Genomic DNA, 25,427 nt, shown 5'->3' with positions numbered 1-25,427 from the left:
GGAAAGTTCATGTATTTTAGGGTTAGCCAGGCCTCAGTTTTATTCCAGGCTTTGCCACCACTGCCTGTAATCAAGTTGGTGTTGACAATAAACCCACGCTTATTATCTTTCCATTAATCTATCTTTCGTAACTGCATGCCTATAGCTGTGAGTTCCAATCAGATGGTGTGAGTAAGCACAGGTTAGCCACCAAGGGAGTTTATCATAGCCTAGATTAGTTGCTGTGGGACCTCGAGTTAGATATTTTCCTGTTTCCTCATCCATAACACAGAGGTAAATAACAATATTACTCAAAAGATTATTGCAAGAGTTCAATTAGATAGTAGATGTAAAACACTAATTAGGGTAGTATACACATTAAAAAGTGTTCAATAAGAACAACTAGACTAAGACAGTAATATCTAATTCAGTCATAGACCATAGATTTAGGGAAAAATGACAGGGACAAATCTCAACTCAGGACTAATATTTTGGACTTTGTGTGTGTGCGTGTGTGTGTGTATGTGTGTGTCATATCATGATGAAGATTAAATGTTATGTATTGCCAAAGAGTTTTCCACATTGAACCTAATAAATATGGAAACATAGATAAATATGGAAAGGTGGAAATAAAAGCAAACTTAGAAATTTAAAAGTTTTCCTGATTAAAGACATTAATGAGAGTTACCAACCATGCATTCTTTTTTTTAGGGTGATTACAAGGAACTTTATTTTTATTTATAATAAGTTGAACATTGATTTACATCATAGAAAAAGACAGGTTTAGGAAAAAGATAGTGTTCTGTTCTGCAAGTATAAATTTTCCATCTATTTCATCATTATCCTAAATGTAGTCTACACTATTAAGAAATTGATTCCACTTCTCTTATTTTGCCTTCTTTTTAAACAGAAGAACCAAAACCATACTTTAAATTTTGTTGGTAATAGTTATACACATTAAGATGTGGAAATATTGTATTTAGTATACACTTCAAAATGTCATTTGATTGATAACTACTTCTGAAAAAATATGTTTGATTTCTTAATAAGTTGACCAATCAATGGAATGATTTTAGAGTAAACTTCTTGAATAAAAATGAAACTAAAACTTTTTTCCAAACTGATAGGATGCTTAGACTGATAGGACGAGAAATAAAGCTGAGTCTTTATTATGTTTTCTGTAGAATCTTAGACAACCATGCATTCTTTACTATCATGTAGCGTATCATCTTTTATGTGCATTGTAGCATACCAGCATTACTTTCTGTACAACTTCCAGTAAATCATTTGCTTCCATTGCCTCAGGTTATCAGAAAGGGTCTTTACTAGAGAAACTATAAGTTCACTTTTAGAATACTCTGACTTTATGACTGCAAAAGAGCTTAATTCCTGGTTTTCTACTCTGAGTCAACACGTAAGAGAATTATGAAAGACCTTCTGGCTGTGTCTCTGTATTTATTTTCTGCCTCCAAAATCTTTCTCCTTCTCATCCATTATCCCCATTAATTCTTCAAGTTTCTTCTCCAAGTATTTCTTTAATGACCTTCGTATTGCCTTCATTTTCCTCCGATGAGAGATGCAAAAATGGAATCTAGAGTAGAGAAATAAGATAATCCCAACCTCAGTATTAGTAGCCCAACTCTTAAAAAAATTGTAACAATTGTTTTTTCTTCCTTTTTTGAACTCCTCTACAAAAGTTTTTCTCATACTTCATTGTACCTCCTCCATTTCCTATGTTCCAACTTTTATCCCATCAGACTTTATCTGTCTCATTCCTGTTAGTATGAGATCCCAGATTTTGAAATGACTTCTTTCCCCTTATTTCCATTGGAAGGAAGGGGAAGATTGGGCAGTCTCTTTGCCAAAGAAATGCTTGACCCAGTGTTTGTTTGGAGGGAGGAAAACTCACAGTAACAAAGCACCTCCCAGTATTACACCTTCTGCTAGTAATATCAGAAATAGTGCAATCTCTTGATTCTCAGCCTTTTTTGGATCATCTTCTGAAAGAAGAAAGGGCAAAAAAGAAAGTGAATTTTGGAGAAGGAAATTAGTAACTTGAGAACTTTATCCATAAGAAGACTCTTTTTAACCTTAAAAATTGCCCTGTTCACCACTTACATCACTGTTCCCTGGTTATTCTGATCTGTATTAATTACTTAGACTCCTAAGCTCTACAAAACTTTTTCTCTTACTGCCCCTAGCCTAATTTCTCCACCTTTAGTACAGCTTTTTCATTTCTAAGCTCTTCAGTTATCCGGTGCCCGGTAATTCATACTGGTACAAATTTTGTCCAGCATCTTAGCTCTTGTTTGTGGCATTAGCATGACCTACAGAGAAGGTGATCAACAAATATTTGTGGATTAAATCAATGAAGAACTCCTTGATCCCTGGCCTTTCAAAATGCCACACTGCAATCTTTGTTACCTGCACAATATTCTCCTTTGAAGCACCGAGTGGTGATGCGAAGACAGGTCCAACAATCCAGGATAGGACCTTCAGTCACGACTGATAGAGAGAAGAAAGATAGTTGGAAGGGGGCCACGGCATGGAGTTCCCTTAGCTCAGACACCAAGTATGGATTAGATCTCAGGCATTTCCATTGGTTACATTGCTGTGACTTTCTTCTTCCCCTAGCAATCAATTTTGTTGATGGGTCAAAACCCTAAATAATTTAAGTCAGATCTCTGGGAAGAAGTAGGAAAATGATGGCTCAGCTTATATTGGTGCTTTGGGTTATAAACTATACTATAGGCCTCTTAGCACCTCTAAAATCTCTGGGGTGTCTGAGATTTTATAAACTAGATTTTGTTGTCAGTGATCGTTGACATTCCCCCTTGTAGCCAATAGCTCTAGGAATTGCGTTCTCAATGTGACAAGTAGAAGAGATAGGGTCATATAGAGCACAGGAGATGGGAAGATATGGCTGAAACCTCAAGGCATCACATATACTGTACTTACCACAATCTTCAGAACAAGCTAAAAGAGAATCAGAAAGATCTAATGAGCTTAGAATCAACTTAGTGTTTGCCATATGTATACCCAAGTCATCTTTATTTGGCTACCCATTAAGTTCCAGCCACCCCTCCACCCATTCTAAATTATTCTAATGTGAAATCACATTCCTCCTCTCACCCCTCATTTCCTATTCCTTTCACATAATTTCAGTGTTGTTAGATAGACATCTTATATTACCAACTTCAGAGAAGTTCTTTAATAGTTCTTTCAGTTTGGATTCCAGGTTTTGGCGGACATCGAGAAGCTTGACTTGAAGGATGAGGACACCTAAAGAGGGGTGGAAGGGACATCAGAAAATAGGGGTGGCCTTTCCCTTCATAATTTAATCCTAATTGTTTTGCCTTGTTTTCCCCAGTGAATTTTTCTCATACTTGCTTGGGCAATACAATCTCTTAACACTGAAACAGTACCTCACCTTTCCATGTTTCATTGCTCAGTTTATAAAGTTCATTCTTCAGCCATGTTCTCAAATTGACAACCTTTTGAACAGCTAGAGAGGAGGGGTAAAGGAACATGTGGGAGAATATTTACATTTATGGAGGAAATTACGTGGGCCCAGGTGCTCTCTTCCCTACCTCCCTTCTCCCTTTAACCCCCAAAACTCTCAGGGACTCGAGCTTCCCTCACCCAACACCCGAAGCATCTTGTCCCTGTGGGAGACCTTGAAGCTTAAACGGATCATCTCCTTAATCTGCCGTTCAAGCAGATGAGTTCGGCCAGGGACTTCTGAGGGTACCAGCTTTACCAGCAAGGACTTAATATCCTCGATGAATTTGGGGTCACATTCCAAACAGCCTTTGACCCCGTGGAAGGCTGCCAGGGACAGGGGCAGGAGCAGGAGCAGCCGCAGGTCTCCCATTTCCTTGCCCCTACCACCCTTGCCTCAAGACCAGGTTGCCCTGGCAACTAGTTCACCAAGTTCCCTTTCCTTCAAAACTCCAGGAATGAGAGCCTTGTCCTGGGTAGTCTGACTCCACCTTCCTCTCTGTTTCCATCCCACTTCTAGGCAATCTCATTTCTCTAAGGATCTTCAGTTTTCTGACTTTTATCCTTCATTCCAGAGAGCGGGAACTGCCAGCTGGGGAGCAGATACCTGAGTTCTGAGTGTGGAACACAGAGAGAGAGAGAGAAGTCTTGTGCTCACACAAGCAGAGTTCCGTGCACAGAGATATCTCAGAAAAAGTCTTCAACTCTTTGTCTTACTTGTGTTCTTAGTAAATTCCCACACTCCTGCTGGTCATTGAAGTAGTATCTCAATAGCAGTGGATATTGGAAGAGATCTCTTAGGACTTTAGATTGCTTAACCCAAGCTCTGCTTTTATAGAAGAGGTAAGAAAAACTTGGAATATTGAGCTTCTTGGGGTCCCAGTCCCTGATGGTAGCAGTATTGTTGAAAATTAGCAATGGGTGTCTGTATATAATTGATATCATTGATAATAATGATTTTGATACAATTGATAATTTCTCAGAAATTTAGGCTACCTTTGTTTGTAGGAATATTTCTTCAGCTATGCTCTGTAACCTTTTTATATATCATTCTTCTTTTAGAGAATCTGGAGCCAGGAGACTAGAAACAAACAGTTGAGGAATACATAGTGATGAGTGAAACTCCAGTAATGTTCAGGGTCCTTTAACAGGCACCTCTTGAAAGTGCTGATGACACACTTTGTGTAACATATAAGAAAATAACTACAGTTATCATGGGCTGTGTTCTCAGGACACCTCCATGGAATGTGGATAAATAAACATGTTTTTCCTTCAGTTTAAGGCTCTTTGAATAAGAATTTTCTTTGTTATATGAAGAAATTAAGGCTGCTTTGCAGACTTTCCAGAGTACTAGTTACCTCTTCTATAATATATTGCATGTATGGCTGTGACCCCCTGGAAAGTAGGAAACCCTGGGATCTTCAAATGTTGGCGGTAGATTTTAGACATAAGGTATGGGAGAGTCCTGGAGTAGAAGGTTGTGAGGGAAGTTAAAAGAACTACCACTAATTATATGCCTTCCATGTGCCTGATTTTGTCTTAAAAACACTGTAGATGGAATGTCCCAAGTCCTCATGGATGGCACAGTAATACTTGGAGAGATTATTTCCATTTTATAGATAAGAAACTGAGGCTTAAAATAATTCAGTGGTTAGGGATCTGGATTCAAACTCATGTCTGTTTAACTCCAAACTCTATATACTTTATCTACTGCCTCTCAATATTTTCTGGGATAAAACAGAAAACAATCTCTTGGAATTTGATAAATTGGAAGATGGTGGGGGGGAGAGAGTATAATTCAAATCCTTTGATGTTCCAGAACTGGCACTTCTCCACTCTGATTTTATGTTCCCTTGGCTAGATGATCTCATCTTTAGATGACCCCCCAAGGATTTTCACAGGCTGAGGTCTGAAGGTATGTGTGGTAATGGTATTAAAGTAACTCTGGAAACCAAAGTTGGAGACTAAGAGGGTTAAGAAACTTGGCAGGCAGGTGGCCAAGTATGAGGAAAGACTATTCTTCAAGAGAAAACACATGTTATAGATGAGATATTTTCCAGCTAACAATACGTGCCTTTTGGATTAGACAGCTTAAAGGGAGCACTTTATCATGCTACGGAATAATTCTACCTCATTCCATGGCACATTTTCTTGACCTTATAGTGACCCATCTACCATTTTTGTTCTTGCTTTACCCTCCCAGCTTAATTTGCAATCCAAGATTTTTAGGATGAGAGAAAAAATAATTTGACTTTTGTATAGTCTTGGGAAGACTGGAAATAACAAACCATTTCCTAAACAGACAGGTAGAGCTTGTAATTGAAAGGTGCATATAAAAGGGGAAACAGTGGAGGAACTATCATTTTCATGGCGTAAACAGTAGACAGAAAACAACAGTGTGTGCTAAGGTAAAGAAAGAGATACACACAGAGGTCTGGGGAAGACAGAACAGCACTAAGTCTGGAGGAATTTTTTATAGAGAGGCCGGGTCCAGGAGACTAGAAACAATTAATGAATATATGGTTATGAGTGGGACCCAGTAATGTTCAGGAGCCTTTAGGGGAAGCATCCTGAAATTACTGATGATGGTGTATATAACATGTAAGACAATAACCACAGTTAACATGGGCTAGTTCTTTGGATTTTGTATATGAAAAGTATTTTAGCTTTGGAAAAGAAGAGCTGTCTGGAAATTGATTAATAATATAATGATCACATTACCTAATTAAAATAATAGTACTTGTGTCAGGGAGGCAAAAGGCTAACACCCAAATCCTAGAATGATTATGCTAGTGTTTGGTTTGGATCGGCATCAAGGGGATATGATTTATGGTCAGTGTGAATCTATAGAATAGCTACCTGAGCTCTGTATTTGCCTCAAGTAGTAAAAAAGATACGTAACAGCACATGCTTTCGTAATATTGTACCAAATATATATTTGCTTGTTTGTTGTTCTTACGGAGATAAGTTGTTCATGGGCAGCGTTGTGTATTTTTTTTGTTTTTTTTGTCGTACAGCACTATCAATTAGAGAGTCCCTCTTTTAAGGGCTAGAACCAGATGTGTTGTAACATTTGGCCTTTGTTGCAAGTCATATAATGCACTGAGGTTTAAAATCTGAAGAACAAGTTTCATAAAGAGCAAGAAGCTTCTTACAGTAAGTTCCCCACGTTCCATGGTGGATCCCAGATCCATATAAAAAATAAAAATAATGAATCTCTCTGTGCCTCAAGCTTCTTACGTCATCTTTTCTCCTGGGTTATCTGTCCCAGCTGAGCCCTGCTGCATTGCTTTTCTTATCACTTCACTTGATTATCTACAAGTTTGTCAAATGATCCGGATATTTCTTACAGTCCGGTGATATTAACTTCTTTCCTGATTGTAAACTGAGACTAGGAAGCCATTATTTGATATTTGGCTATGTTATAAATTATCTTTCTAGGCAGTATTATAATCATAGGTTTAAATATTTAAATAATTACTATGTGCCAGATATTTCACATGTAAAATAATTTCAATATTTTCTGTATTCCTGTTCATTTACATTCCATTGTCGTTAAGCCAATCTCTCCATATTCTACTCATCCTTTAGGAAAAGTCATAAGGTTTGAGCCTGGAAGACTGAAGAAATCTCTACCTGATAGGAAATCAAACTAAAAGAAAGTTGATCCGATCAGCAGGGATTGTGGGAAGAATGAGGGGGAGAGAAGTAAAGGAAGCAGAAGATGTGTGTCACAACCTCTTCTCTCTGGGCAGGTCCCAGGAGGGAAGATATATTCGGTTCAAGGAAATAATGAGGGGAGAGAAGCTTTTGCCTTGCATCCTTTAGCGGCTCTGAAAACTACACCATTACCCACACGCAGATAATAGTACCTAAGGAAAAGGCTGTAGGACTGGCTAACAGAAGACACTCCTGAGACAGTGCTGGTTCCCACATGGCATGGAAAAACGAATATGTTCCCGCTGCCTGCTAGGCAAGGATGTGCAGGTGAACTCAGGATCTGACTGGGGAACTTGCCAGTGTGTATCATTAAAGCTTTAGGTAAAGGGTCCTTTGTCTGAGATCTGGATAACAAACCACCAGGCCAAGAAAGGAAAAGGAGTCTGCAGCAATCCCCAGGGCCTCGATGGGACCAAATTGTTACGAAAGGCCACTAGACCCCAAGGAAAGAGAGAACAGATTCAAAGTGTTCCCCTTGCAGAGTTTCTCAGCAAACACTGCAAGAATAGTGAGAGGTAGGGTGGTACCAACTTTACCTTAAAGATACCAACACATTGTCAAAGAATGAAGCAGATATCCTCAAAGTTAAAAAAAAAATGCTATCATGCCAGGGAACACACATCAGTGAAGAAATTCACTGCAGAGTTCACTGAGGAGGAAAACGCAGGGGTTTTAAATACTAGAGAGTTCATTTTAACATACTTGGTAAGATGGATTGAGTCCATAGTTAGTTAAAAGAAGCTTGATTTTTCAGTGATTAGGAAGATATTTTAATTAGGCCCAAGAGAGGTCTAGCATCCCAGAGTTGCTCAGTGTTCATGGTTTGTTATCAGTTTCAGGAGGTTGAGCTAGCTAGGGTGGAAAATATAACAGTTTTATATCTCCTAGGTAGGTGCTGTTATAAGTGGAAAACTTTCCTCAACATGCTATGCACCCATGGGCCCCCTTCAACCGTGCGGCTGGTTCATGAATTAACACAGGACCCCCACCTCCCCATTCTTAGGTCCCGTTTTACATAGAAGCAGGGAAAGGGGGAAATATGAAAAAATGATTCCTCCAAAGGAAATTTAGTTACCTTAAGAAAATGTTCAAATTTTGGGGTGGGATCAAATTTATCGTATTGTTCTAATATTTCTTTTTTTCCCCTTCCCCAGTGAGGTAAGAAGTAAGGTTTCCAGAGAAAGTTCAGACCAACTATAGACTATGAGGAGGCTATGTATCCTTTGTATATCAGAGAGTAGTGTAAATAAATGGGTGAGCTTGCAACATAAACACCACAGTATTTAGTACTCAACACAAGTGTGCATTACTCTTTCCTTTACATAAAATATAAGCCTGATGTTCAGAGACGCTAAGGGGAGTGTTGAAGGTCACACACCTAGTAAGGGAAAAATTGGGGGTTGTAACAAACATTTGTCTGCCTTCAAAGTCCATGTGTTTCCAAAATGTCCCTTGAACAGAGTTAATTCAAGGCAAAAATCATCACCGTCTCTAATTAGCAAGAAGAGAGACCCTCAGGAAATTATTTTTGTGAGAAAAGAAAAATTATTATTTCTCATTTTAAACAATAAATGGAGTCTATAATCCCAACCACCTTTTAATATTTCTTCTCACATCCAATTCTTTTTCTTCCTTTTAAATTACTTGTATAGAGAATATGAAGAATGTTTATGTTCATCTGTAGCTTGTCTGCTTGTCAATTGCAGTACTCAATTTTCTTTAATACTGTATATAAAAGGCATAGGTTTTAATCTAGTTTACCTTAAGTAAATACTAGGCAAATGTAGTACTACTCCTTTTCTCCCTTCAAATGAAATTAAAATACAATAATATAAACAGCTATAAGAACACAATATCCAATAACAAGAAGTAACATCGTTGAACGCATAATCTGTGTCAAATAGTGTATATTCTTTACACGCATGATTGTATAAAATCCTCATGCTAAGAGATTAGTACTATCAGCCCCACTTAGAGATGGGAGAACTGAGAGGGAGTAAAGTACTTTGCACCAGAGCACAGAGCTCTGAGGTGGTATAGCTTGCATTCTTTTCTTTTATCTGTTTCACTTAAGTTTATTCACCTATTATTGCATGTGTGACAGTAAAGAACCACTTTTCCTTTCCACCAAAGAACAGTTACATAGAAAGCCATTTATACCTAAGGTCCTGATTCTATAGGCTAAGGATATACAGTAGTTCATGTTCTTCTTGGTTCTGTTTCCAAACTATAGTCTGAAATTGTCCACTTCTTTCCTTCTCAGATTCCACCACCACAGTGCAAACCACTGTCGCCTCTTACCTGGAGAGTGTTACAATATCCTCTCCTAACTGGCCTTCCAGTCTCACTTCTTGCCCCACATGTCCATTCTTCCCACAGCAACCAGAGTGGGCTTATAAAGATGTAAATCAGGTCATTCCCATCTTCTGTTTCTGTAACTTTCTACTGCACTGAGAATAAACAAGCTGGCCTGAAAAGCCTTCTATGATATGATGTGGCACATGTCCAGATTACTGTGTCCATCTTGGGCCACTCTCCCTCACACCTCTTAGGCTGCAGGCTGGCCTCCTCTCACGGCTGAGCACTCGCTATTCCATGAGCCTGGAGCTCTGTTATCTCACATCTCCATGGCTGGCTTCTGCTCATCCTTTAGACTCCAGCTAAGTGTCACCTCCTCAGAACGTCCTCTCTGACTACCCTTTCTACAAATAGCTCTGCCTTCCCTCATTCCAATTCTGCTGTTTTCTTTTGTGAAGTATAGTTGATGTACAATATTATATAAATTATAGGTCTGCAATATACTGATTCATAATTTTGAAAGGTTATACTCCATTTATAGTTATTATAAAATATTGTCTATACACCCTGTGTTGTATATTGTATCCTTGTAGCTCATTTTATACAAAATAGTTTGTACCTCTTAATCCCCTATCCCTATATTGCCCCTCCCCCATTCCCTCTCCGAACTGGTAATGACCAGCTTATTCTCTATATCTATGAGTTTGCTTCTTTTTTGTGTTATTCAGTAGTTTGTTGTGTCTTTTAGATTCCACGTGTAAGTGATATCATACAGTATTTGTCTTTGTCTAAATTATTTCACTTAGCATAACATCCTCGAAGTCCATGTTGTCACGAATGGCAAAATTTCATTTTTTATGGCTCAATAGTATTCCATTGTATATATATGTACCACATCTTCTTTATCCATTCATCTGTTGATGGGCACTTAGGTTGCTTCCATATCTTGGCTGTTGTAAATAATGCTACTATGAACATTGGTGTGTGTGTATCTTTTCAAATTAGTGTTTTTGATTTTTTCAGATATATACCCAGGAGTAGAATTGCAGGGTCATATGGTAGTTCTATTTTTAGTTTTATTGAGAAACCTCCATACTGTTTTTCACAGTGGCTTCACCAATTTACATTCCCACCAACAGAGTACAAGGGTTCCCTTTCCTATACATCCTCTCCAATATTTGTTATTTGTGGTCTTTTTGATGATAGCCATTCTGACAGGTGTGAGGTGATATCTCATTGTGGTTTTGATTTTCATTTCCCTGATGATTAGCAGTGTTGAGCATCTTTTCATATGCCTGTTGGCCATCTGCATGTCCTCTTTAGGGAAATGTCCTTTCAGGTCTTCTGCCTATATTTCAATCAGGTTGTTTGTTTCTTTGATGTTGAGTTGTATGACCTGTTTATAAATATATTGGATATTAACCCATTATAGATCATATCACTTGCAAATATTTTCTCCCATTCAATAGGTTTTTTCATTTTGTCAATGGTTTCCATTGCTGTGCAAAAAGCTTTTAAGTTTAATTAGGTCCTATTTGTTTATTTTTGCTTTTATTTCCTTTGCTTGAGGAGACAGATACAAAAAAATATTGCTACGATTTATGTCAAAAAGTTCTGCCTATGTTTTCTTCTAGGAATTTTATGGTTTGTGGTCTTACATTTAGGTCTTTAATCCATTTTGAGTTTATTTTTGTGTATGGTGTGAGAAAATGTTCTAATTTTATTCTTTGACATGCAGCTGTCCAATTTTCTCAGTACCAGTTATTGAAGGGACTATCTTTTCTCCATTGTATAGTCTTGCCTCCATTATTGTAGATTAATTGAAGATAAGTGTGTGCATTGTTCCATGTACACTTGAAAATATTGTGTATTCTGCGGCTTTCAGGCAGAATGCTCTCTATATATGAATTAAGTCCCTCTGGTCTAATGTGTCATTTAAGGCCGGTGTTTCCATATTGATTTTCTGTCTGGATGATCTGTCCATTGATGTAAGTGGGGTGTTAAAGTCCCCCAGTATTATTGTGTTGCTGCCAATTTCTCCTTTTATGTCTGTCAATATTTACATTATATACAGTAAGTCCCCTACATATGAACCTTCAAGTTGTGAACTTTCAAAGATGTGAACGTGCGTTCCATCAACGTCAGGAGTAAGTGAAATTGCAGCTTGCCCTTCATCTCCTAGTGCTGAAGATCCTTCAGCTCTACCATCTCCCACCTCCTCTCTCTCCTCCAGTCAGTAACCCTTCTTGCCTGTTCACTTGATGACGGCCCTTGTATGCCAGCTGTTTTGCTGTACTACTGTACTACTCTACTTTTCAAGGTACTGTACTGTAAGATTAAAAATTGTTTTCTTCTTGTGTGTGTGTTTTTTAATGTATTATTTGTGTGAAGAGTATTATAAACCTATTACAGTACAGTGCTATATAGCCAGTTGTCTTAGTTGAGTACCTAGGCTAACTTTGTTGGACTTATGAACAAATTGGACTTATGAACACGCTCTTGGAATGGAACTCATTCGTATGTAGGGACTTACTGTATTTAGTTGCTCTTGTGTTGGGTGCATATATATTAACAATTGTTATATTTTCTTCTTGAATTGATCCCTTGATCATTATGTATTGTCCTTCTTTGACTCTTTTAAGTCTTTATTTTAATATTTATTTTATTTGATGTAAGTATTGCTACTCCAACTTTCTTCTGACTTCCATTTGCATGGAATACGTTTTTCCATCCCCTCACTTTCAGTCTGTTTATGTCTTTAGATCTGAAGTGAGTCTCTTGTAGGCAGTGTATATATGGGTCTTGTTCTTATATCCATTTAGCCACTCTTTCCCCTCTCTTCTCTTGTTCTCTTCCCTTGTGATTTGATGACTATCCTTAGTGTTATGTTTTTCTTTTTTGTGAGTATATCTATTATAGATTTTGGTTTGTGGTTACCATGAGGTTTTTATATAGCAATCTCGCTATATATGTGATTGTTTTAAGTTGCTGATCTCTTAATTTCAAATGCATTTAAAAAACCCTCCATTTGTACTATCCTCCTCTCATGATTGCTGTTTTTTCTATCATATTTTATGCCTAATTGTTTTGTGTATCCCTTAACTGCTTATTGTGGATATAGATGATTTTACTACTTTTGTCTTTAAACTTTCTGTTAGTTTTGTGTGTAGATGATTTCCTACCTTAACTGTATGTTTGCCTTTACCTATGAGCGTATTCATTTCATAATTTTCTTGTTTCTTGTTGTGACCTTTTCTTTTTCATCTCGAGAAGTTCCTTTAACATTTGTTGTAAAGCTGGTTTGGTAGTGATGAACTGTTTTAGCTTTTGCTTTTCTGTAAAGCTTTTCATCTGTCCATCAGAATGAATGAGAACCTTGCTGAGTAGAGTATTCTTGGTTGTAGGTTTTTCCCTTTCATCATTTTAAATACATAGTGCCAGTCCCTTCTGGCCTGCAGGATTTCTGCTGAAAAATCAGCTGATAGCCTTATGGGAGTTCCCTTGTATTTGTTGCTTTTCCATTGCTGCTTTGAATAGTTTATCTTTAATTTTCCATTTTAATTACAATGTGTCTTGGTGTGTTCCTCTTTGGGTTAGTCCTGTATGGGACTGTGTGCTTCCTGGACTTGGGGTGACTGTTTCGTCTCCCAGGCTAGGGATGTTTTTAGCTTTTATGTCTTCAAATATGTTCTCAGGCCCTTTCTCTCTCTCTCTTCGGGCTTCTGGGACCCCTATAAAGTGAGTATTAATGTGTTTCATGTTGTCCCAGAGGTCTCTTAAACTGTCTTCATTTCTTTTCATTTTTTTTTTTACTCTGTTCAGCTTCAGTGATTTCCACTACTCTGCCTTTTACCTCATTTATCATTTGTCTGTATTATTTACCCTGCTCTTTATTCCTTATAATGTATTTTTCCTTTCATTTAGTGTATTCTTCATCTCTGCTTGGTTGTTCTTTATATTTTCTGATTCTTTATTAAAAACTTCTAACTTCTTGCTCTGTGCATATATTCTTCTCCCAAGTTCTTTGATTATCTTAACAATCATTACCCTGAACTTTTTCTCAGATAGATTATCTATCTACACTTCACTTAGTTGTTCTTTGGGGTTTTATCTTGTTCCTTCATCTGGAACATGTTTCTCTGCTGCTTCATTTTGTCTAAGTTGTTTTGTATTTTTCTGTATCTGGTAGGTTAGTTGCATTTCCCAACCTTGGAAAGATGGTTTTCTCTAGGAGTCATCCTATGCATCCCTGAAGTGGACTCCCCTCTGGTCACCAGAGCTATATGCTCTAGGGGTTCTACTAATGAGGGATGTATGGGTCCTTCCGTTGTAGCGAATTGGCTATGTGGACAGCCTGGTAGGCTTGATTGGCTCCTAGTCTGGTTGGTTGCCAGACCCTGCCACGTGTGGAGGCTGTTGGCTGCTGTTTGGTAGGGCCTGGTTATGAGGCAGCTGGAGCGGAACCGCATGGAGCCTTGGGGCTAGTGCTGGCTCACTGGTGGGCAGAGTCAGGGTCCAGAAGACTCTGGAGCTGTTGCCTGCTCACTAGTGGATGAAGCCAGGTCTTGGATTAATGCCAGACTACTGGCAGGCAGAGCTGGGTCCTGCAGTCTGGCTGCCAGGCCCAGGAATCCCAAAGCTGGTGTCAGATGATCGCTAGTGTGGAGGGGGCGTTTCCTGATGCAGTTGGGTATAGGGTCCTGGGTGTCCCAAAGCTTTGTTGGCCTGCTAGTTGGCCGTGCTTGGTCCCAGTTCATCCCAGGGCAGGGTCTGACCTGCTGTGGGCCGGCTGGTTCTGCAGGCTGGGGTATCTTAGTTTTTGTGGATCTGGTGTCTGCCCTCTGGTGGGTGAATCTGCTCCAGAGGCTAGAGGAGGCTTCCTGGAGGATAGGACCAGTGCCTGTCTGCTGGTGTGTGGAGCCAGGTCCTGTCCTGTGGTGAGCAGGACTGTGTCTAGAGGCATGTCTAGAGGTGGCTCTGGGCTCAGGAAGTTTTTAGGTGGCCTGTCTGGTGATGGTTGGGGCTGTGTCCCTGTCTAGGTAATTGCTTGGCCTGAGGCCTACTGCCACTGGTTCCTACAGGCTGTTGGGTAGGGCCAGGTCTTGGTGCTAAAGAGCTAGAGGGAGAATTCCACAATGGCACCTGCCTGCATCAGTGTCCATGCTGTAGAAGAATCTCCCATGAATGGCTGCCACCAGTGTCTATGTCTCCAGGATAAGCTATAGCTGCCCCCCACCTCTCTGGGAGACTCTCCAAGACCAGCAGGCAGGTCTGGACCAGGCTCCTGTCAAATTACTGCTTTTGTCCTGGGTCCTGGAGGGGTGAGAGACTTTGTGTGCTCCCTTTAAGAGTGAAGTCTTTATTTCCCCCAGTCCTTTGGAACTCCTAAAATAAACCCCCACTGGCCTTCGAAGCCAAGTGCTTTGGAGGCTTGTCTTCCCAGTGTAGGACCCCTGGGCTGGGGAATGGGACATGGGGCTCAGAACTCTCACTCCTGTGGGAGAACCTCTACAATATAATTATTCTTTAGTTTGTGAGTCACCCATCCGGGAGTATGGGACTTGATTATATTGTGAGTCTGCCCCTCCTACCCATCTCGTGTGGTTCCTTCTTTATGTCTTTAGTTGTATAAGATCTTTTCTATTAGGTTTCAGACTTTTTCATTGATGGTTGTTCTGAAAATAATTGTGATTTTGGTGTGCTCATGAGAGGAGGTGAGCTCAGGGCATTTCTATTCTGCCTTCTTGACCCTGCCCCTAGAGCTTGCATTCTTAACCCCATTTGAATGATTCTCTATTTATATTCTTTTAGTCACTAAACTCTCTCTTACCCTTTATTAGCCAATTTTTTTTTTTAAAGTCCCCTACTCCTGTGCGTAATGAATTATCGTATTTCTGAAAAACTGACTCTTAGTGGCTGAGGCATTGTGGCCTAACATATGGCATTGCACTCAGTTCTAATTCTGGTCCTTGTAGAAACAGATTTCTCTTCAAAGTATAGAGTCAAGGGGGAAACTCTTAGTTGAATTTGCCTATGTGGTTACTACCCTTTAACAATTAATCTTATTGTTGATGATTCCTTTGCATTAAACTCCCTTTCATTAATATAAAAATTACATTTGGACCTTTCTCTATTTGCAGAGTTTTATTTGTTATCTTGTCTTGAAATGATTGAGTTTCCTCTTAATTTTTTCTAATATGCTAAGTAAATATTTTCTGCTTAAATACACCCTCATTTCAGTACTACAGCTGTATTGGGTTATTGATCCATTAACCAGGAATTTAATAAATTCTGTTATATCTTGCAGGGTCTTCTGAAAAAGGGTCTGACAAAAATTTACTATATACCTATTTACTACTTAATGAGATAAGAGGAAGCTGAATGCGTCAACCCTGAGGCAGGAAGGTTTCAATTCAATGAAAGAAAGAAGCACTTGGTGAAAGCATTATTGACTTTAACTATTGGAATGAGCTACTAAAGAAGGTGTGGAATCTCCTTTCCTAGAGGAGATTAGTGGTCACCTCTGTCAGTGTTGGCACTCTTGCCTAGGGATTTGGGCTTAATTGAATGGGTTCCTCCTAGCTGACACAGCTGCTATCATATACAGAGAATGATAACTTGAAAAGTATATTTCATATTAATTTTTCCTTAAATTTAGTGCAAGTTTAACAGCAGATATGTGTTGAATTTCTTTTTCAAAGAATGGTAATTATGGTGTTATGTACAGTGAATGGGAAAACAGTTTGTCAAGTTCCATATTCTGTAAATTATTATCATTTTTTGGCATAAATATATTCACCAAGAGGGATTCTAGAAACCACCCCAAATCGGTTTTTTTTTTGAATTAATTAATTAATTTTATTTTTGGCTGTGTTGGGTCTTCGTTTCTATGCGAGGGCTTTCTCTAGTTGTGGCAAGCGGGGGCCACTCTTCATCACGGTGCGCGGGCCTCTCACTATAGCGGCCTCTCTTGTTGCGGAGCACAGGCTCCAGACGCGCAGGCTCAGTAGTTGTGGCTCACGGGCCTAGTTGCTCCGCGGCATGTGGGATCTTCCCAGACCAGGGCTCGAACCCGTGTCCCCTGCATTGGCAGGCAGATTCTCAACCACTGCGCCATCAGGGAAGCCCCCAAATTGGTTTTTAACTGGTAAGGGAAATAGTTTAGAGAAATATAAAATGTTTTTCAATTGCAGCTATTTGAGAATTTTACCATTTCATTTTCTTTCCCTGGTGCAGTAAGAGAAGACCTTGACAAAATGTGCACTGACCACTTTTCATTTATGCCAGGTTTAGTTCTCTGTCTGAAGGGCATATGTGATAAATTGGTCATACATTATCTCATTTACAGTCTGCGTTTTATGAGCTCCTGTAAAAACAATTACCATATATACATTTTACAATAAATGGGCAAAGTGGCTGCAAACAATATGAAAAAGTCAATAATTAATTTCAGATTTCCAAATGTAGCAGAGACACTGGAGCTTTCTCTTCTTTTCGAAAGAGATGGTTTCTTTGTTAGGAATATGCAAGCATGTTAATTCATTACTCTGTGGTTTCTCTTTTTCCAGAGCTTGTCGAAGGCCTAATTTATGTGCGAGGCTGAAAGCTGTTTAAACGGATAATATGCCTCCTTCATGAGAAATACCACCGCTTTATGCTCCATTAAATGCAGACGTTGACTCTATAAGCTACATACCAATTATTTCTTTCCAGAAACAGCAGCATAGTTTTTTTTTCCACACAGGACAACAGATTATTGCAGGCTGCTATTAATCTCTACATAGTCCACAGAATACACAGGACACGAGGGAGAAAACAATTGAGTAGCTATTTTAACATTTGCAAAAGTACTATATGGAGAGAAAATAAAAAGAAGATGCTTCTCTGTTTGCTGCCCATAAAATATTTCAGTTCTCCTCAGAAAGATTAAAAAAAAGGCCCTTAAATTAATCAATAATGACCTGCTGATGTTGAAGCAGTGCCTATGGATGAGCACAGATGGATCTTTATCTGGCAGATCTTTATTTTCCCCAACATCATGTATGGGTGACCACTCTACAGTCCTTCTACATGCTCCATTAGTTGGGTGGTGCAGTTAGTGAAATGCCTATTAACACCCTTAAATGGGTTCTTTTATGATAACAGCATTGTTTGGTGTATGATAATGGGCCAATTTTCATAGTTAAAGCCAGAAAAATACACTAGTACCTCAGCATAACCCGTCATAGGCTAGAATTTAATATAATGGCTGTGGATCATTTTGGAGAGTATGAATCACTATAACTTACAGGACTGTTTACAAAACTAGTGACACTGATACTGGTCCATGTATCAAAGTTCAAGGAGTATTTTAATAGTGAAAAGCCAGTAACCAAGTTATTTGTGTAAAAATTTTAACTTTTCTCATTTATCTAGTCAAAAATATTTGGGTGCCTCCTGTTTAACTTTTTTTTTTTTTAAAGATTTATTTTTGATTGATTGATTGATTGATTGCTATGTTGGGTCTTCGTTTCTGTGCTAGGGCCTTTTCTAGTTGCGGCAAGCGGGGGCCACTCTTCATCGCGGTGCGCGGGCCTCTCACTGTCGTGGCCTCTCTTGTTGCGGAGCACAGGCTCCAGACACGCAGGCTCAGTAGTTGTGGTGCACGGGCTTAGTTGCTCTGTGGCATGTGGGATCTTCCCAGACCAGGGCGCGAACCCGTGTCCCCTGCATGAGTAGGCAGATTCCCAACCACTGCACCACCAGGGAAGCCCCTGTTTAACTTTTATTCAACAAGTATTTATTGGACACTTATCAGTAGTATCAACAAAAATAAAGTGGAGACAGAAATACCTCTGCCTTTACAGAGCTTGCATTCAAGTATAGTGCTGATATTTTAATCTAAATGGATTTTCTTTTTTGTGCTCTAGTGGCATATTTTTGGTTTCCTTCCTCCTTCCTTCCCTATCCCCTTCCCTACCCCCTTGCCTCCTTCTCTCCCTCCCTTCCTTCCATCTATCTTCCCATCTATTTTTTTTTTTTAATTAGCAATCCCCTTGTTTCTGAATGGTGATTTCACTCTGCTGTGTCCGAATGGAGAAACATTTGGGCAGCATGGTTCACAGATCAGTGAGCCCCAGATTAGCTTAAGCTAATTAGTTTATTTCATTCCCCCAGAAATTTCATGGGTAAGTAAACCATTCAGAGTTCATGAGATACTGGCAAACTAGTGGAAGGCTTTGGGGAAAAGACATTTCCTACTTCTTCCTCGGGAACTACCAGAAGAAACTTTGTCCTCCAAGACTTAGTGATATAAAAATACGAACACTGAGCTGCAACTAACATAGGTAATTTTGGAACTGGCCCTTAACTGCTTCATGAGAGCTGATTGTATAACCCATCCTGGATTCAGTAGTATACATTGATAGCTTCAAATGGCCATGGCTGTGTTAGGAGTATTTACACCACAGAAATCACAGATACTACAAATGAAGGCTTTTTTTCTTTTCCTTTAACTTTTTCCTTTCTCCCTCCCCTCCCCTCCCCTCCCCGCCCCTCCCCTCCCCTCCCCTCTCTTCCCTCCCTCCCTTTCTTTTTCTCTCTTTTTTCTTTTTAGAGGTAGCTACAGAGAGTCCATAATGTGGAGACAAGGAGACAGCATGAGGCCAGTGGAGAGCTTGAGAGAAAATGGGTCTTGGTAATATAATTTGAACTATTAGAACAAGCTTTACTGGAAACCTGCTGTACTTTTGGAGTTTTTAGTGATGTAAGCATATAACATGCCCACAAAACAACAAAAGTTTCATGGTCAGTGTACATTATTTTTTGAAGGTAGAACATTCTAAATTAACATTATTCAAAGTGTGTTCTTAGATGCTAATTGAGATTCCATAAAAAATGGAATATGCATACTGGGACTCATCAGAGAGGGGTTGAAAAATTCGAATATGTAACTGCTTCTCAAGATACATCTAGTAAGCTCAGGAGGTTGATAATTGGGAAGAGACAGTTTAATTGTTGAAGACTTGTGGCCTGCAGAGGTAAAGGTTAAGTAATTAAACAATATGTGTTATTGACCTAATAAGCACTGATTTCAATGACCAGATCTACTCCACTACAATTTGTAAGTTATATTTGCTAGGTATTACTCCAGTAAAAATTTCAAAGCCACATCTGTAATTCTGTACTAGGTACTATCCATCTAGCCAGTGAGTTGAAGAGCTGAGACTAAAGGAAAAGAAAAATCTAAAATAGCAATGTGGTCAAATTAAAATTTCTGTTTTAATATGACCAGGAAGCAGTGGAGTCACTTGATTCTACTCAGGCTAAAATAAAATATTTAGAGAGTCTCAACAATCAACGAATAACTTCTATCACATTATTACTAATTGATTAAAAGTCAAAAGTAAGGAAACTATACCTAAAATATGATACAACAAATTATTAATAGGGAAACACTTGTACATTTTCTAAAGCTAATTTTTTATGATTTTTTGGTGAATTTATTGACAATATTAGCAGTGGAGTTAGATCTTAAGTATTTAATGAAGTCCTGATATGTGTGAGACACTTTCATTTTCATGATAACCTGATGGGCAAAAGTCTGATGTTCTCCATTTATTAAGTGAAGAAATTGAACCTCCAAAAGGAAAAATATCTTGTCAAAGCTTATGTGTCCTGTGAGGGCAAGAGTTTGGGTCTAATTCCAGTGCCCATACATAGCTGAATTAGATTACATTGACTAAATATCTTGATGCGTATTTAATCTTAGCCCAATCAAAAGGATAAATGGATGCAGGAGGGATGAAAATTAGAGGGGAAAGTGTTTTTAGTTTCGTTTAGATGATGGAGAATATGAAACAGAGGGCAAACCACTGAGATGGTTGAACTAATTCTCACACGTATCTGAGTTGAATTATAAAACAACATTTTATGACAATGCTTATAGGAATCTGGAAGTTTGTTCTTTAGTGTAGATTGGTACTTGGAAAATAAGGATAGGGTAGAGGAAAAGCTCAAACACGTGGTGATACTTACCTGACCTTTAATATGTGGAATAAATAAGGAGTTTTTTGTTAGGATGAAATAATCAAGTACTTCAATGTCATAGTATCAAACAGATGACTCAGAGGAATTTGGAAAACCAGAATTGTTTCACCAAAATAGGCTTTCAAGTACTATTATATGACCTTGGACAAGTCGTTTTATCCTTAGTGGCCTAAGGTTTTGCATCTGTGACATGAGAATAATAAAACATACTTCATAAGGTCATTGTGAGGATTAAATGGGATGATAATGAACTAAAAATAGTACCTGGTGCTTATTAAATGTAAATGATGATTTAGTGTTGTTGTTATTGTTATTACAAATAATACAAAGTGTTTTTCCTGGCTTCCTCATTTAGTAGCTGTAAGATCTTACACAAATAATTGGATCTCTCTCAGTCTTAGTTTTTTTCATTTGTACAAATTCTAATATACTATCATGTTGATCTTTCAGTGTTGTGTTTTGAGTATTAAACTGAACAATGCATATAAAAGCACTTCATAAGATATAAATTGGGGAGTGATGTCTTCATGATGCCCTCACTACAAAATCCTATGGATCTTCTAAGTCCACATCGTTGTGGCTTCTGTAGCATTTGGCAGAGAAGGATGCAACCTTTTACTTAAATAGCATAATTTACTTTTTTCTCAATTTTCTACTCATCTCCTCCATTCCTGTCTGAACAGCTCTTTTCATTTTCCTTTGCAGAATGCAGTTTCGTTTTTGACCTCTGAATTGGGTGTTCCACAGGGTTCCCCTCAACCCCCTAATATTCTATACTTAATCTGTACTACTTCTATGACTTTTGACATCCCTATCTATACCCACATAGCTGCATCCTGAAATGAAATTTACCAAATGGGGATTGTCGAAGACTAAATTTTTAGTGATTTTCAAAATATATCGAATAAGCTTCATAAAGCTATATCCAACCCCATTATTCCATTAGATATTGATATAGAAGTAGCTAAGCTGTAGTATCAGACACCACTAAAATGGCATATTTATCGTAATTCATGGCTGTAGGCTTTTGGGAGAAGTAAGTAGCCTCAGAGGACAAACTAAGCAAACCCAGCCTAATTCAGTTATGGCAGAGATCATTTTGGCATCTAATTTATAGCATCTTCCTCTTCCTCATCCACTTTCTTATTTATAAAATGTTTATTTAGCATTTATTGTGTGTAGAATACTGAGTTTTCTGAAGGGACAGAGAGATGGTCCTAGGGTGTGAGGAGGATTATTTTTAGTTTCAAGTTGTTGCATATTTTATGTCCTATTCTTACTCCTTGCACTAGCTTTAACTTTTGGGTTATCATAAATATGTGTTACACTGAGGAATAAGGATCCTTTTGTAAATATTCAGTCAGACAAATAATCTGCTTCTGATTTGAAGTCAGTCTGAAAGAAGAAAAACATTAACTCCAAGTGAAAATTAATATGCAAGTCTGAATTGAGAAAGTAATTTTCTTCTAATTTGGAGGATAACTCTTCTTAGGAAGATTGTTACTTACCATTTGGAAACTGCTGATTTTATGCAAGGTCATAATAAAAAAAATACATCAAAGTTAAATTGGCATATGAGTAACTGACCTGTCTAGTATACTAGATACACATATTACTTTATATATGTAAAGCACGGAAACTAGTTTTCATATAGTTTCCTCATTTCAAGCTGCAAAACTCCTCAGACAGAAAGGACAGTAAAATTGTCTCACAGACGCCAACTGATTTATTTAAATCTTGAATTCCAAACGAGTGAGGATGTCCAGCATTGCTTGAGCAAATACAAAATATTATTCTCTCTTTTGGTGAGACTACTGTATATAAGATATTTGTAATTTGTGTTAGCAACTGGTAGTATATCACAAAGAGAGATAAATATAAGCTTATTTTAAAAAAGGAACCAGTGACCCAAAACTCTTTGGGAATTGTTGGCTAGAAAATAAAGGTTTGTTGTTGCAGGTGTAACTCGAAAATTATTAGTATGGGAAAAGCTGAAGGGTTGAGATAAAACCAAGGTCACAGCTAATTGGTAGTTGAGTCCGGATTACTAAATCTATGTATAATTTCTTGGTTTCTGGAAAATTCAGTTATAACATAAGGTCTTGTATCTCATTTAATCTTTACAATTCCATGAAGGAAGTATTTATAATTTCCATTTTTACAGAGAAAATATTAGGTTTATGAGTGTTAAGGTCGTTTTTCATGGCTGTGTAGTTGGCCCATGGCAGAGACAAGATTCAAATCCAGATCTGTCTGATCCCTGGGTGCATTTTCTTTCCACTGTCCTATACTGTCATTATATTACCTCTCTTTGCAAGGTGAAGCAACATTATTATAATGTTCTATATAATGTGATGTGATTTAACACTGACCAGTGATTTTTCAAGTTAGAGAAATTAATTTTGTGCTAGTTCATTTAAAGTAAATCACTCTGTCTTCCCTATGGTCTAGGCCATGTGTCTGTGGGACAGATGGTATGATCTGAGGTAATGGAAGAATGATACTGACTGACTCATATAGGGATTATTAAGATGTAATGACCTAAAAGAGTCAGCCCATCCTTAGAAAAGTTTATAAGCATGAAAAAAATATTTTGCATATTTATGTTTTTTGTAAATATATTTATGGAAATATGTAATGATTTTAATATTTCTGATTAATTCAGTGCTGAAATATTGAGTACTAGGATCATTTTAATGATAGGTTTTTATAAATAGAATGTTGTCATACTAAAAGTCTTTATAGCTTAAAAAGCATAACTTAATTTACCATAGTTAATTTACTCACTGAACTAATATATTCCTTTACTCTTTATAATATAGCAGGTATTAAGCTAGGTGCTGGGGAGATATCAGTGAGTGAAATAGACAAAGCCACCATCACAGTCTAATTATACAAGGAAATGAATGATTAAAACTGATGGAAAGGCCCAAAAGGACAAGACCCTTGTTTTAGGAGCACACAGGAACCTGGCTTATAATGGGTGCTAAAGGGATTTTGCTCGTGATAGAAATAAATTTGAGCTGAGGTTTGAAAGATGAATAAGAGTTTACTAAAGTTAACATTTTTTTTGAGGGAATGTTCCAGATGAAGAAGGAGTATGTGCAGAGGCCCTAAAGCAAGAAGAATATAACTATTTCAAGGAACTGAAAAGAAGTTTGATTGAATCAAGGCAAAGAGTAATGTGATGAACTTTCAGAAAGATAAGGTCCAGACTTCACAAAGCCCTACAAGACAGGTTAAAGATTTTGGTTTTGGCCTCAGAATATGGAATATCCATTAAAATGGTTTAAGCAGCAGCTGATCTGATCTGTTTGAAAAGATCATTCAAACTGCCATTTAGGAAACCTTTAAGGGTGCTAGAGTGTATGGAGGGAAAGCAGTAAGCTACTGAACAATAGTCAAGGTGAAAGAAAATGTTAGATTGGACCAGGGGTGTGGAAGTGGAGGCCATGAAAGTGGATGCATGGATTTTGGATTTTGTAACTATTACATGGGCCTTGGTATTTTAACTAGCAAAATTAGATTGTTTTTTGTGTCTTGAGTGAGCAAATAAGATATGGAGTACACTAGAGATTTTTCCAAAGGAGCAAGGGAAAAACTGTCTCTATTGAACATAGTTGAGCTGCCAGTCAACTGAGGTGGAGGAAGAATGCAGTTGTTTCTCATTGTATTCTGTGATAGGTTACCAGTAGAGGACCATTTACAGAGATGTATAATAGTGAAAGAAGACCAGGTTTAGACAGGAAGATTTGGAAGCTGTATAGTATGGTGGTTAAGAAATTGATCTCTGTACCTGGGAGGCCTGGATTCAACTCTTAGGTCTGAGACTTGTTACCTGTATGTACTTGGGCAGTTTATTTATATTCTTTATGCCCCATTTCCCTCATTTATGAAATGAGGATTATGACGGTAATATTACCTAACTTACTGAGAGCATTATGTGGAACGGAGCAAGAGCTTAATAAGCTACTATTATTATTTTGACTCATTTTGGATGTGTTGAATTTTAGGTCCTTTTAAATATCTAGAGATGTTGAGCAAGCTTTTAGATATATACGTTTGGAGTTCAGAGGAAAGGTCTGGACTACAGGTAAATTTAGGAGTCAGTAGTGGTGATTGAAATCATGGGAGTGGATGAGATTGCTCTCTGAGAAAATATAGAGTGAAAACAGAAAAGGAAGTAAGACTTACCTTTGAGTAACACTGTCATTTAGTGGCTGGTTGGAAGATGGGCATTTTAAAGAGACAAAGGAAAATTATCCAGACAGGAAGAAAACCAAACAGTCTTATATCCTGTAAATCAAGGGGGAAAAAAAGCATGTGAAAAATAAGGGGATAGTTATTATTGTCCAATGTAAGGTTATATGAGACAGAAATTTAAAGGTGTTTGTTGATTTTAATTACATGCAGATAATCATGTAAGGTCAAGGGTGATCTTAGCAAAGATTCTTTTTATGGAATTCAAGGGTCAGAAGCTAGAGTGTAGTGAATTGTAAAATAATTTGGAAGCAAATAAAAAAAGAGATAACTCTCTCAAAAGTTTAATTGAAAGGAGACGAGAGAAATAGAACTGTTATTTAGAGGTTTGTGGAAAGAAAAAAACCTAAGGAGTTTTAAAGATAATGTGAAAAACCTCAAATCACTTCTACTAGGAAATGGGCTACTATTGTAATTCCAATTAAGAATTCACAATTACGAAAAAGTAAAGTCATTAGAGTGTCCATGCTGAAAAGACAGAACTCAAATATTGATCTTATATTATGAACTAGGGCAGCTGCTGTTCCCTTCAGATAACCTGCAGTGGGACCAGACACATCCATGTCTGTGATGTTTAAACATCCACCTAGGTCAAGATGCTGTTCACCAGAAATATATTATACTACCCTGATTGCCTACTC

General features: G+C 38.0%; 1 protein-coding gene across 2 annotated transcripts; it reads right to left on the bottom strand.

Moving 5' to 3' along the window:
• Positions 1-1,434: 1,434 nt before the first annotated feature.
• IZUMO3 (IZUMO family member 3) lies at positions 1,435-3,853 on the bottom strand. Of its 2 annotated transcripts, XM_007176828.1 has the most exons (7): positions 3,622-3,853; positions 3,410-3,484; positions 3,172-3,261; positions 2,938-2,955; positions 2,404-2,484; positions 1,889-1,979; positions 1,435-1,570 (listed from the first exon to the last, which is right to left on the bottom strand). In XM_007176828.1, the coding sequence occupies exons 1-7, from the start codon at positions 3,851-3,853 to the stop codon at positions 1,435-1,437; spliced, it is 723 nt and encodes a 240-aa protein (XP_007176890.1). The 2 variants fall into 2 exon arrangements, with proteins under 2 accessions (XP_007176890.1, XP_028020898.1); XM_028165097.1 differs by lacking the exon at positions 2,938-2,955.
• Positions 3,854-25,427: the final 21,574 nt, after the last annotated feature.

Source organism: Balaenoptera acutorostrata, chromosome 6 (assembly GCF_949987535.1).
Source record: "Balaenoptera acutorostrata chromosome 6, mBalAcu1.1, whole genome shotgun sequence".
Lineage (NCBI taxonomy): Eukaryota > Metazoa > Chordata > Mammalia > Artiodactyla > Balaenopteridae > Balaenoptera > Balaenoptera acutorostrata.
The sequence above is the reverse complement of the archived record's forward strand: the minus strand, read 5'-3'. Positions and strand labels throughout refer to the sequence as shown.